A 12,654-nucleotide genomic window follows, 5' to 3' on the forward strand; every position below is an offset into this window, starting at 1 on the left:
CCGGCAGCTTGCCCTACTTTGGTGGCACGGCACGGCTCTTCTCTTGGGTGGGTGCAAGAGCCGCGGATCATTTCCGCCGTCGGTATTTATTCGGGTTTGTTTGCTGATGCAATTCTGTGCGCAACGTGCGTCACCCGCACCCCTTGCTCAATCCAGGACACCGGGAGGGGTGGCACGCGGTGGCGCAGAGCAGGACAGCTGGGCGGCAGGGGGAGGTCGACGACCGCCCCACCCACCCCGGAAGAGACAAAGAGGGGGGGGGGGGTGCGCGTCACGTTGCGCGAGGGCAGCAGTGGCGGCGCGAAGGAGTACAAAACGTGTTGAAGGGGAAAGGGGAAGGGGGGGGAGGCTGCGCGTCACGTTGCGCGAGTGCGAGGGCGGCGTCGCGGGTACAAAGCGTGTTTAGGGGGGATGGGGGCGGTATTCCGGTCCTCGGCGAGCCGCGCCTCCCTTCACCGTGTGAACCGAGGGTAAGGGGGGGGGGGCGCGGCGGTCACTACTTCATGACTTAATGTGTGCCATTGACGCCTCGACTGGGCGTGACCCCTTCCTCGCCGTCGCTGTGCTGGTCGATCGGGCTGTTAAGCTACTGCCGGGGTCTTAGCCCCCCTCCCCCCTCTCCCCAAATATCCAACTTCTTTCCTCGACCCAGCCGAGTAAGTTGCCCAGCCCACTCCTCCGGTACCCTCACCAAGTCCTCCCCATTTTTCCGCTCTGTCTGCGAAAGGTCGTCATTCCCTGTCGATTGTCGATGGTGCGGATCAATCATTGTGTAGCCATGTTGGAAGATACCCGGGCACTGCTGAAGCTGCTGGCGCGAAGTTTCCATGTTGCTCGTAGTTTGCTTACGGCTCGCGTGCCGCGGGCGTGCCGCGCCGCGCCTTCCTCCCGGGCGCGACAGGTGATTGATCCTGACCTTGATCAATGAGTCGGCGGAAACCGGGGCGCGCGGGGGTAGCCTACGTACGAATCACTGTGACGCGCAGATTTTGTTTTTAAGTAGCCCCCCAAATGTGTATGTATTGGAATGAAAACTGTGAGAAAATGTGAAAACATCAACAAAAGGTTTATAACGCATCAGAACTAGTTTATTGGGTTCTTCCACTCCGCTCTATACATTTACTGCAATACGAATCACGGTGAGCAACACACTCTCGCTAAATACACCGCTCTAGTAGTAGCACGGGCTGTTGTCACGCCGTCCGCTTGAGCCCGTCACGATCCGATCCGCTGATCGGGCCGTCCGCCCGCGCCCCGCGCGCACCGCTCCACTCGGGGGCCGCGTGGGCGGCTCGCTCTCCCGGCAGCACCGCTGCTGCGCTTTAGATAGCAGCAGAGTCGAGTAAACTCACCGGCAAACTCTTCGCCCGTGATAGCCGCCGGTGCAATAACACGTATACACTCCTTTCGGCCGCTATATTTACCGGAGCGCCTCTCACTCGCTGTGCACGCGGCCGGCGTGGCGCTGCGCCACTATCAGCCGCCAAAGTCCTACTGCTTACATTGTTGTGACCAGGTCGTGACAATTATTGGAGCATGTTGCCTGTCACGGCTCAAGAGAGTCCTTACATTTAAGTAGCCGTGATTCACCAGAACAGGCGCCAGCCCCAGCCCAGACCCCAACCTTTCTCCTCCTGCTCCTCCCTCTTGGCCATCTTCTCCACGAGCTGGCGCACGGCCTCCGTGTTCTCCTTGACGGCGACGGCGAGGCCGTGCGCGTCGTCCTCCCCGCCGCAGCCGCAGCGCCCATCGCCTGGCGGCGACGTCGTGGTGGTGATGGTGGTGTCCGAGGGCGTGGTGGCGTTGGCGGGGTCGTGCCCCGTGAGCTCGCGCAGCGCCGTGGCCAGGCTCGGGGGCTGCGCCAGCCGCGCGCGCTTCCTCGCGACGGGGTCCTCTACCTCGACGAGCAGCCGGTCGCGCGCCAGCTCGTCCTGGAAAAATGAACTCCGGTAAGGGCTGCCGCGGGGAGAGGCGGGGCTTTGGCCGAGGCCCTGCTGTGGTCGGCCGCCACTCACCTGCGACGCGCTGTCCATCCGCGGGTACGCCATCTTCGTGAGCCGGAGCAGGTCCTGGGCGAGCTCGGCGAGGGTCTCGCCGGCCCTGGGTCGGCGCGCGGCCAGCTGAGTCTTGGCCTCCTCGGGGTGCGTGCGGGCGGGGCGGCCTCTGCTGCCGTGCTGCGGGGGCGGCGGCGGCCCGCCCTGCTGGGGCAGCTGGGGAGCCATGTCGAGCAGCCGAGCACCACGTGAGCGGGCGGGAGACTGACGCGGACGCGGACCCGGGATGTCCTCGGCCTCGGCCACTTGCAGGGCAAAGTCCGGCGCGCAGGCTCCGGCGGGCCGCCTCTCGGCCAGCGTGGAGGGGAGGGGGAGGACGATGCCAGCCCTTGGACCAGGAACAAAAGAGAGCACCACCTCGCCGTGCGGCTTGCTCCCCTTCCCTTCGCCCACTCTCGCTTTCCTCACACGCCCGCCCTGACGCCGCTCGGAGCTGGGGTCGTTCACCTTCGCCCCGTTGCATGGCGGCGGCTGCTGACCACGTTGCTGAAACAGGACGGGGAAAAGAGGGGGGGGGGGTAAAGGGCTGTCGGGGTTCGAACACCCACCCTTTGCAGAACGCGTCGTTGACCAAATATTTTTAATTTTATTTTGCAGTGACATCTACTGCAAGGGAGAGCTCCTCCATGTGGTGCAGATGGCCAGGATCTACCCGGACTCCAAGACTTTCGTGGACAAGAAGGTGCGCGAGTCGCCCGAGGTCGCGCTCAAGCAGTTCGAGAAGCTGATGCAGGAGACGGGCAGCAACCCCTCGTTCGAGCAAGTCCAAAACTTCGTCAACCAGACCTTCGAGGCAAGTATCGTCTCTACCGCGCACTACTGGAGAACTTTGAAACCGGAGACGAGGCTGACGTTTCTTCTTGTGCTTACAGGACGGCGACGAGCTCGAAGAGTGGATCCCTTCAGATTGGACCGAACAACCGGCGCTGCTCGAGCGCATCGAGAACCGGAAGTACCGCGAGTGGGCGCACAGCCTCAACAAGCTGTGGCGCATGCTCGCGCGCAAGATGAAGACGGACGTGCGCGACAACCCCAGCCACTACTCCCTCATCTACGTGCCGCACGGCTTCGTCATCCCCGGCGGCCGCTTCAAGGAGCTCTACTACTGGGACTCGTACTGGATCCTGCAGGGCCTGCTCTTCTGCGACATGCACGAGACGGCCAAGGGCGTCATCGAGAACCTCATGCACCTCGTCAAGGTCCTCGGCTTCGTGCCCAACGGCAGCCGCGTGTACTACGAGGAGCGCTCCCAGCCGCCCCTGCTCATCGCCATGGCGCGCGCCTACTACGACAAGACCAACGACATCAAGTTCATCGAGGACAACATGGAAACCCTCGAGAAGGAGTTCAACTTCTGGATGAACAACTCCATGATTGAGGTAAGCGAGCCGGTCCGTCCAGGGGTTTGTTATTGTTAACCGTCGAGAAGCTGTACCTAAAAGAAATATTTTTACTGTCCACTATAGGTCGAGAAAGATGGCCAAAAATACAACCTCGCGAGGTACTTCTTCCTCTCCAACGGCCCGCGCCCAGAGTCATACCGGTGAGTCGACAACTTCCAGCAACTCCGCCTGCCCCCCCACCCAGCCTGGCACGACCAACTCTAACTCATGTTCCTGTCGCAGGGAGGACTTCGAGACGACCGAGCACCTGGCCAACTCGACGGAGGACCGCGAGCGCATGTACTGGGAGCTCAAGTCGGGCGCGGCGACGGGCTGGGACTTCTCCAGCAGGTGGTTCATTGACAGGGACGGCACCAACAAGGGTGAGTACACTGGGCGCCGGCTGGATCTATATAGACACAGAGCTGCGATCAAACCTTTTACTTACGCCGATTCCATCGCGCAGGCGAGCTCAAGGACATCAAGACCACCTCGATTGTGCCCGTGGACCTCAACGCCTTCCTGTACGGCGCGGCCTCCAGTCTGCAGTTCTTCATGACCAAGCTGAACCAGCGCAACAAGGCCACGGGCTACGGCCGCATCGCGAACGAGTTGCGCGCGGCGGTGCAGGCCGTCCTGTGGAACGAAGAGGACGGCATCTGGTACGACTACGACGCGCTCAACAAGAAGCAGCGCGAGTACTTCTACGGCTCCAACCTGGCACCGCTCTGGACGAACTGCTACGACGGGGACAAGGTCGCTCATATCGCGGAGAAGGTAAGGACGAGCAGGCGCGCCGTTTCGTGTCTGGTACTGCGAGGAAAGAGCTTCTCCTCGAACACGACGATTTTTGTCTTGCAGGCCGTCAAGTACATCGAGAAAACCGGCCTCTTGTCGTACCGCGGCGGCACCCCCTCCTCCCTCGCCAACACGGGCGAGCAGTGGGACTTCCCCAACTGCTGGGCGCCGATTCAGGCCCTCGTCATCCAGGGCCTCGATCGGACAGGGCAGGAGGACGCGATGAACCTGGCCGACGAGCTGGCCAGGCGGTGGCTGCACGCCAACTACTTGGGATACGAGCAGAACACCATGATGTTTGAGAAGGTAAGGCACTTCAGGTGCAAGTGCGCCCGACCGCTGCCCAACCGTAACATAGTCGCTGACGGACTTCCCTCTGCTTCCAGTACGACGCGGTCAACATCGGGCGTTTCGGTGGTGGCGGCGAGTACGCCGTCCAGGAGGGTTTCGGCTGGACCAACGGCCTAGTGTTTGAGCTCCTCGCCAAATACAACAGCAAAGGTGGACCAACCGGGGACGTTGGGGGCGTTGGCGGCCAGGGCGTTGGTGGCCAGGACGTGTCCAACTCGCTCTCACAAGTGGTGCGCGAGGTGGTGCGCGGCGCTGTGCACGGCGCCAGCAGCCTCGTCCTGGGCGACGACGCTCAGGCCGACAAGCACAACCACGAGGCCCACCCCCACCACACACAGGGCGACCACAACCGCTCGGGCTGAAGGGCGCAAGGGTGTCCCAGTGAGAAATTAATATCGAAACGATATCGTTGCGACGTCGATTCCACTATTTCGACATCGTTTCGATGACGTTTTGATGTCGATTTGCAACAGACATTTCTCACTGGTATGCGTCTTGCTCAGAGGAAGCGAGCTGGTCTAGCTTCTTTCGTGTGCCGTCCATGTGCAGAGCTGGCATAGCAGGCTGGTCGCTGGCTGGTCGTGTGCTGTGTCCATAGGTGTGTCGCTTGCTGTTGTCGGGTGTTCAGCGGCCCTGCTTTTCGACAGTGGACATGGACGGATCCTGGAGCCTGCAAAACTCGGGGAATGCCACACACGTTTGTCGTTTTTGTGTATGTGTGCGTATGTTAGGGGGTCTTTTTCGAGGGTGACGTTTTCTCACTTTTACAATGCATCTCTTGCCAACTTATAATTGCACAAATTTACTGGTACTTTGTGTGATAGTAATTAAATTTAGATTTTAAACATGATAGGGAAACGGATTGTTGAGGCACTTGAGGCTGGTCCTCGTATGCTTCAATGGAGCCTGTGGCCCGCGAGGCAAAATGTTACCTGGTATCAGACCAACGCTTATGTGTGAGATTGAGGTGGTACCAGGAGACCTTGGTACATAAATTGTAATAATGCCAGTCGGACAGTTTTAACAAGTGATGATATCTCCAAGCTTTTCCTTTTTGACGTCTACATATTATTCCATTAAGATTGTTCCTTTCATCTTTTTCCAAGGTAGAATTATTTTTATAAATGATTATATAGAAGGGTTGAAGATTTCCATGAGACGGCTGTGATAATAAAGACCCGCCGATTCTTTCGTACTTATTGCTGTAAATAATATGGCCCTACTCTTCTGAAGAATTTAACTGGTTCTGTATTGCTGACCTGATGTGATATTTCACATCTTTTGTAAAGAAGACCACTGTTTTTTAGTTTGTATTGCTTTCTGTAATATCCGTAAAAAAATAATTGATAGGACAAATTCACTGATTTCTGTGGACATTCCATTTGTGATGATTGTACAAAGTAATTTTTGCTGATTATATTGTGATATACTTGAACAATTTAAATGCAGTAAAAAAAAATGCTTTAAAATAAATTGAAGCAGATCATATTTCGTTTTTGTCACTCTGGGATCATTTTTGCTAAAGCTAAGGAGAAAAAGAGTTTTTTCTTTGTATTTTGTCCTGCGAATTCTGATTTTGGGAAAGAATTGTACGTATTTGACCATACCCAGATGTATGCCGTTGACATATAAGTGTGTGTGTGTTTTGGTTTGCACAAGGCACAAGGTGTTTGCTGCCAATGTAAGATTTTAGGATTATGTACTAAACGGAAATCTTAAGACAGTATAGTGATAATTTGACTGCGACCAAGGTTCTATGATGGAGGACATTTGGTTGTAGTCGTAGGCCTTTATTTATCGAGCTGTGTTTGTGTGTTTTTCCCTCATTTTCCATCAATTTTAGTTATTTGAAAATATCTGGGAATATATTTGTATGTATTGTTTGTTTATATGTGTGACTACGAGTAAATGTGTTTGATGTTGGTCCCTAAGTCAATGTTTTAAAACTTGTGTTAATTAGGAGTAACAATAGTTGTATGTGTGAATAAAGCCTGTGTTTGTGATCATGAGAAAAGCTTTGTTTTTGCTTTGTTGCCTACCTATTTTCACCAGAAACAGATAATTGCATCAGCCGTGAGATCTCAACAGGTTTTTTTTACCGTACCTAAAATAACAACAAATAAAAAAAATAATGAAATTTCCTTAACTTTAAAATTTATGGTGTATGCAGTTTTCCAAATACTTTGGGCACATAACATAACTGCTAAATTAACGTAATGTTTATATGTATTTGCAGATCAGCCGAGCAATTCTGCATCCATGATTCCCTCAGCCACAGTGATGTTGATAGGATTACTCGTATTCATTTCCTCAACCTGGAGTAATTGTACTTCTTAAATAAATAAACATATGCGCCTCTAGAATAAAAATTGCCTTATTCATCCAATTGCTCTTAATCGTTTGAACAAAATAATAGTACAACAGGTACAACAGGTACATACATTCAATCAGAGTTCCTTTGCCAATCACCTACACATAAAGGGTGGTCCGTCAGCGCCGTTTTTGTTTTTTGTTTTTTTTTAAATCTTGTTATACTGTACGGGATGCAGCCAAGCGGATGGGTTGCATACTCGCACGGCGCCGTTAGGCTCCTCGTTGAGCGACGATAGGCAAGCCCGCCGGCACGTCTGCATCCGGTCGTACAACTGGAAGAAAGAACGGCGCGAACAGAGCACTCTGTGTACTCGCCCATTCCAGTAATTAGAATATCATGAGAAAGTGAAAAACAATCGTGGTGATCTTGGGAAAGGGAGGTAATTCCCTGCCAGATTTTCCATCTTTTGAATTCTCCCGGGCAAAGTCTGTGAACGCTTTTGCCACCCTAACATGGAAGTTTTATTCCCCCTTTGCTGTTGTTATCTGTCCAGGAAAAATATATGATGTGCCTTATAACGCTGAGGTAGGTTTTTCACCTCTTTGCCTCCAAAAACATACAAATTTTGTATCAGTATCGCAGCTTTCAGAAGAATCCTATTTTACATGTGTGCGCGTAATTTCTCATAAATGTTTGATGTGCATGCCGGAGTACTTCTCGTTAACAACAGGCTGCTCGACAGACGACGGAAGGGACATGGCGAGTGAAGAGTTAGAAATATTTGACAGTTGGGAAGAAATGGATGACTCAGAGGTTTGTACTGCTTCATATTTCCCCTCTGATCTGTGTTTCTAATTGTACAATAGCTTATCAATTGTAGTCAGAATTTTGCGATTGTCTGGTATCATAACCTCGAATTTTTGCTCTAATATCCAATGCTGAAGTGTTTACATCCACATTTTGTAATTGACCTACTTTGTCCGGATTAAATAATACTTTCACAAGACGAGCTTCAGTGGTAGTGACACTACCAAAACGAATACTTTGTGATTTGTCACTCAAACATAGCTTAACATAGCTAACATACTCAATTTCTGTCCTTCAGGTTTTGGAAAGAAAATTAAAACTCCTAAACGTCCCAACTATGGAGGATAGCAGCATCAAAAGGTAGTCTATCAATTACAATTCCTTCCTACTAAAAATCAATATGATAGTTAATCATATCTTCTATATCTGTCATCTGTCAGAGGTAATAGCGATCAGCCTGCATCAAGAGGGGTGATTTTAACAGGTGATGATGCCTTTCGAACTCAGTATGCTCCACCTGAACCAACTGTTAAAATTCTCAAGAGGCCTACTCAAAATTCTAATGGTGGAGGTGATGGTCCCTCCATGAATGGTGAAAATAAACCAAGTAAACAACCAATTAAAACATTACAACAGGTAACAGAAAAATGTATTTCTCATGCCATCCGTAAGCACTGTTGAATTAATTCTAATTCCTTCCATTACCTTTAATTATAGCGAGAACAAGAGTATGCTCAAGCCAGGTTACGAATACTGGGAGAGGCAAGAAGTCCTGAAGAGATAGTGGAGGATAAGTATGTTTAAGTGCTTTATATTCTATTGTTAGTTGAAACAGATTCCTTTGGCTTCTTTTCCTTTGGGTTTACTTCTAACTACTGTCTCTTTCAATCTCCCTACAGGATCAACAAAATTCAAGCGAAAGTGGAAGTACTTCGACCTCCTGAAATGGATTGTATTATAAGACTCCCCAAAGGTCCAGACGGGACTCGTGGTTTTCATATCCGTCGGTAGTGATTGTTGTTTCATCAGCTTCCACTCACTGTTCGAAAGCTGAAGCCACAAGAAAAGAACAAGTGACTTTTTATTATAATAATTATTAGTACTATTATCATCATCATTGAATTCAATATTTTCTGTATAAATGTGGTTATAAGATTTGTTGTTCTAAGTTCAAATGTTCAAATTATTAAGGATATATTTATGGTAAAAATCAAAGCATTTAAAATTATTTTTCTCATACTAAAGTCTTGCTCTCTTGTATGCCAGTCATTCTTGCCATGGCGGTGCCTGCAACAAATATGATTCAATAGGATTGGGTGCATTATATTTTTGACTTCCAACTTTAACCTGTCATTGCTGCTTATTAATTCATCAGTGTTTGTTAAGGTGTTTTGTAGCCTTTCAAGCAATCCTATCAGGTGCACATTCAGTGGCTCATTTCAAGTGTATTTCTTCACAACGTTTTCTGGGAGTTTCCGGGTATTATTTTCAATTGAAGTGTTTTGCTCATATTAACTGTTTTTTGTGTTAACTGTCTTTTCCTGTATTCCATTGTTTGATAAGGTAGAAATTTAGTGTGGGATGTAAATGTATTTTTAATGAATGACAATGTGTTATATTTTGCAAATTTTACTGTTGTTCGTGAAGTTCTTTAAAAGTTTTAATCCTCATTGTGTTAAATCTTCTACTGATTCGTATAGAAAAGACTTTTCAAACCACTGGTTTAGCATATCACTATGACTTATACATAACGTTCTGCTAAGTGATGTAATTTTTGTTCTTCTCTTGATGACATTTTACATGAAGTATGAAACCAAATTTGGTCAATATTTATTATTCTTGCATGATTTAGTAGTAAAATTACCAAGAGAAAACAATGCTTGAGCTGTTTTGTTTCTTTATGTATCTTCAATATCTCTTCCTGAACTGATTGTGTAGATAGAGTATAGGTACTAAGTTGTGTAATGGTTTGTAAATAGCACTTTCTTGTCACAGTTTTGTCAAAATCAAATTCTTATATTTTTAACTGGTAAATGGTGCTTTTACAATAAGTTTTTGTACTGATGCATTACTCAGATTTTTGTCATTATCTGATCTGGCCAAGGTATTTTTCTTTCTTGCAATTTTGCTATTGTCTAGGATGTAAGCAACTGTTACTGCATTAGGCTTGCCTATTTCAGACCAACACAATTTAAAGCATGAGTCATGGCAAAGTAGCATTCTTAGTTTTGTTTACAAGAAGAATTAATTGCTGTACCCAGAACTCCCTTTCAATTGCTTATCTATGCACACTTTTAGAGGTCTATAACTCAAATCCTGCTCTTTCCTGTCTATGTAGCATCCACCCTTATTGGACATTTAAGTTTATTCATTCTGTCAACCTTTGCTCCATTCACAGGGGTACAAATTAAATCGAATAATGTTCCCATAAATACATACGCATAAGTGTATATTTCTGTTCTAATGCCCTGAAAACTGAAAGTAGTAACTGAATGAAACTGATACATAGCACCATGTAAATAAGTAAAATGTTTGCCTTAAATTTTGTGAACAAGCTAACTTTTCTATGTTTATCTGTATATAGTGTTATTCTGGCTTGACTGTAACAGTGCCATAAATGTACATTCTCTTTGGGTTGAATCTGTGATGTTTTTATATTAAGAGTGAACGTATATTCTCTACTATAATTCACAAGCATGAATAGATAACAGGAACATGATTTGTTGTACAACGGTATTGACACAGTTTAAACTTTCTGCATCATATGTCTCATTGGTAATAATCTTCATTCTAACCAGGATGTATGCTCATTTTCCAGTGTAGTCTATGCAGAATACAATGTTTTGTATGTAATGTATTGGTTAGAAGTTCATTTTTATTTCCAGCAGTACACATATGGCTCAAACTGAATTTTTCTGCAACTTATTCATGGTGGAGGCTTCCCTCAAATTACTTTCATTATGACTGATGCATTATCAACTTTCTTCTATTTCTTCTTGTGAGTATGAATATACTGTATATCTCAATTGATTTGTCAACGCAGTCTCGCAAAGCTCAAAATTTAAAATATTGTCCCTAACAGCATTCAGTGGAAGAGGTGGCCGCATCTTGAAGTTGTCCCTTGAGTTTTGCCTTTTTTATTAACGTGTTTTAGTGAAAGTATTTTTTGTTGTTAAAAAATAATATACACCTGCAGGGGATTGCACATTTTGGGTGAAGATGCAGAGAAAGGAGTTCATTATTGAGCTCCAGAATTATCCTGTATTCGCCCAGCAGCACAAAAATTAGAAGAGAAGATGCTGCCTGGCCAATCCAAAACATTTCCAGCAATTCGTTTGGTTTTCATTTTTGTCAGGCTCAAGGGACTTCTGGAGAGGGAACCTCTGGATATTTCCCATTTTCTATGGGCTGTGATTAGAAAGTACGGTAGGTTCTTGTAGTACTCACATCGACTTAGAGAGCTCAAAAGGATTAATTTGCAGATATTTTCATTACTTTTATTTTAACAATTATTTTACAATACACCCAATACATAGTGTTTTAAAATGAGTGAATGTGCCAGGTACTTGGAATCATATTTAACTATGTTAGTAGTCTCCTCATGAGCTACCTCTTAATTTTGAAATTTGTACTTTCAAAGCTAAATATAGAAGGTTAAAGTTCTTTCCATACCACTGAAAGTTATATGAAAAATGAGTTTTCCAATTCTTGTCTAAGAATGCTTTGTAAAACTCTGACATTTCTTCAGCACTCAAGCCAGTCTTTTCATCACGCGGAAGTGTCTCCAATTTCTTTTGACGAAAATCGTTACTTTCCTGAAAGAATAAAATGATTTATTCGTTAGCAAGCATGTTTTCTTTGGAACACATCACACAAATTTCTATACTGTCATAAGTAGCATTCAATTCTGTCCTGGCCTGGAGGTATTTTAGTTTAATAACAAAAGAATTAGACAATTTTTCTGCAGTTGTTGAATATTGCGTTTTTAAAGGTAGATAGATTCAACTTCAATCCAGAATAAAATTCGACTAAATTAGAAGAGTACTGAGGAAAGCAATCATGATTGGCTTTTCATGGCATACATATTTACACGTCAAAGAGGGAAAAAAACGCAGGAAGCAACAACAGAATTCTTATCGACCCTCCATGTCATCCTTGGGTAAAATGATCTTCACCTTTAAAAATGCAGAATTATGCTTAATCCAGAAATCTTCGTTCCATTTCTGTACTTTCTCGCGTTCAATTCTGAAATCTTGCTCAAGTTGAGTTTCATTAGGTGGAATATAGAATAGGACTGGACGCAAATTGGACGTTTTATTTGGAGGCCCTATAACATCATGTTTCACATCAGCTGGATTTGGTGGAGGTTCATTTGACGATTTGACACATGTAGTGTTAGGAAATGTGGACAAGGGCTGTTGATAAAAAAGAGAAATTCATGACATTAGTTCACCCTTTCGAGGGTTAATATTGCTAGACAAAAATATGATTGGGACTATCGTTACCACAAACTCCAGAAAACTTTTGTTATTGAAGAACACTTTACGACGAACAAACAGAGACATAATTAAAGCGGTGCAGACCAAATAAACATTAAAGAATATAACAACAGCAGAAAGATTTAGCTTTTTTCACGTCGCGCTGCTTTGTCGTCTGCTTGGCCGTACTTCGAACAAACACGATTCATATGTAGATTCGGAGGGCCAACTGATTGCGCTTGCGCATGACAATTTTTCATACAAGTTGAAACACTCGGACAGAACAAGGAAAGGAGGGAAGTTTTTAACACGTTCAGTGGAAAACAAGCCAATTGTGGCGACATTGTGGTCACCCCACTGATCACGTCGCGTTATTTAGTGTGTGTTGACGAAGAAGAGATCAGAAAAGTTTGAGTACACCTCAAATGAGGTCGTGACGTTGATAGCTCCTGCGACGCGCTGGGTAGGCC

General features: G+C 46.7%; 4 protein-coding genes across 6 annotated transcripts in view; 2 read left to right on the forward strand and 2 right to left on the reverse strand.

Moving 5' to 3' along the window:
* The window catches only part of LOC113213605 (trehalase), a 23,047-nt gene extending 16,076 nt beyond the window's left edge, over positions 1-6,971 (forward strand). For 2 of the 3 annotated variants that reach the window (XM_026432718.2, XM_026432716.2), the window contains exons 2-8: positions 2,652-2,847; positions 2,927-3,433; positions 3,521-3,597; positions 3,680-3,819; positions 3,903-4,213; positions 4,298-4,540; positions 4,621-6,599. In XM_026432718.2, the coding sequence (XP_026288503.1) occupies positions 2,652-2,847; positions 2,927-3,433; positions 3,521-3,597; positions 3,680-3,819; positions 3,903-4,213; positions 4,298-4,540; positions 4,621-4,947 (1,801 nt within the window). In that variant the 3' untranslated portion in view covers positions 4,948-6,599. Of the gene's footprint in view, positions 1-2,651; positions 2,848-2,926; positions 3,434-3,520; positions 3,598-3,679; positions 3,820-3,902; positions 4,214-4,297; positions 4,541-4,620; positions 6,600-6,821 lie in introns of those variants that run through there. The other variant, XM_026432719.2, reaches the window with a different exon arrangement.
* On the reverse strand, positions 1,067-2,549 carry LOC127750530 (uncharacterized). The gene is made up of 2 exons (XM_052272452.1): positions 2,016-2,549; positions 1,067-1,931 (listed from the first exon to the last, which is right to left on the reverse strand). The coding sequence occupies exons 1-2, from the start codon at positions 2,220-2,222 to the stop codon at positions 1,587-1,589; spliced, it is 552 nt and encodes a 183-aa protein (XP_052128412.1). The 5' UTR covers positions 2,223-2,549; the 3' UTR covers positions 1,067-1,586.
* Positions 6,972-7,554: 583 nt separating the features above from the next.
* On the forward strand, positions 7,555-10,616 carry LOC113213612 (SUZ domain-containing protein 1). Its single transcript, XM_026432729.2, has 5 exons — positions 7,555-7,712; positions 8,005-8,066; positions 8,147-8,342; positions 8,424-8,500; positions 8,606-10,616. Exons 1-5 carry the CDS (start codon positions 7,596-7,598, stop codon positions 8,715-8,717), a joined length of 564 nt encoding a protein of 187 aa, XP_026288514.2. The 5' UTR covers positions 7,555-7,595; the 3' UTR covers positions 8,718-10,616.
* A 561-nt stretch (positions 10,617-11,177) lies between these two features.
* Positions 11,178-12,395, reverse strand: LOC113213610 (COA8 family protein CG14806, mitochondrial). Its single transcript, XM_026432728.2, has 3 exons — positions 12,212-12,395; positions 11,882-12,121; positions 11,178-11,521 (listed from the first exon to the last, which is right to left on the reverse strand). The coding sequence occupies exons 1-3, from the start codon at positions 12,269-12,271 to the stop codon at positions 11,306-11,308; spliced, it is 516 nt and encodes a 171-aa protein (XP_026288513.1). The 5' UTR covers positions 12,272-12,395; the 3' UTR covers positions 11,178-11,305.
* Positions 12,396-12,654: the final 259 nt, after the last annotated feature.

Source organism: Frankliniella occidentalis, unplaced genomic scaffold, assembly GCF_000697945.3.
Source record: "Frankliniella occidentalis isolate FOCC.00 unplaced genomic scaffold, Focc_3.1 Scaffold205, whole genome shotgun sequence".
NCBI lineage: Eukaryota > Metazoa > Arthropoda > Insecta > Thysanoptera > Thripidae > Frankliniella > Frankliniella occidentalis.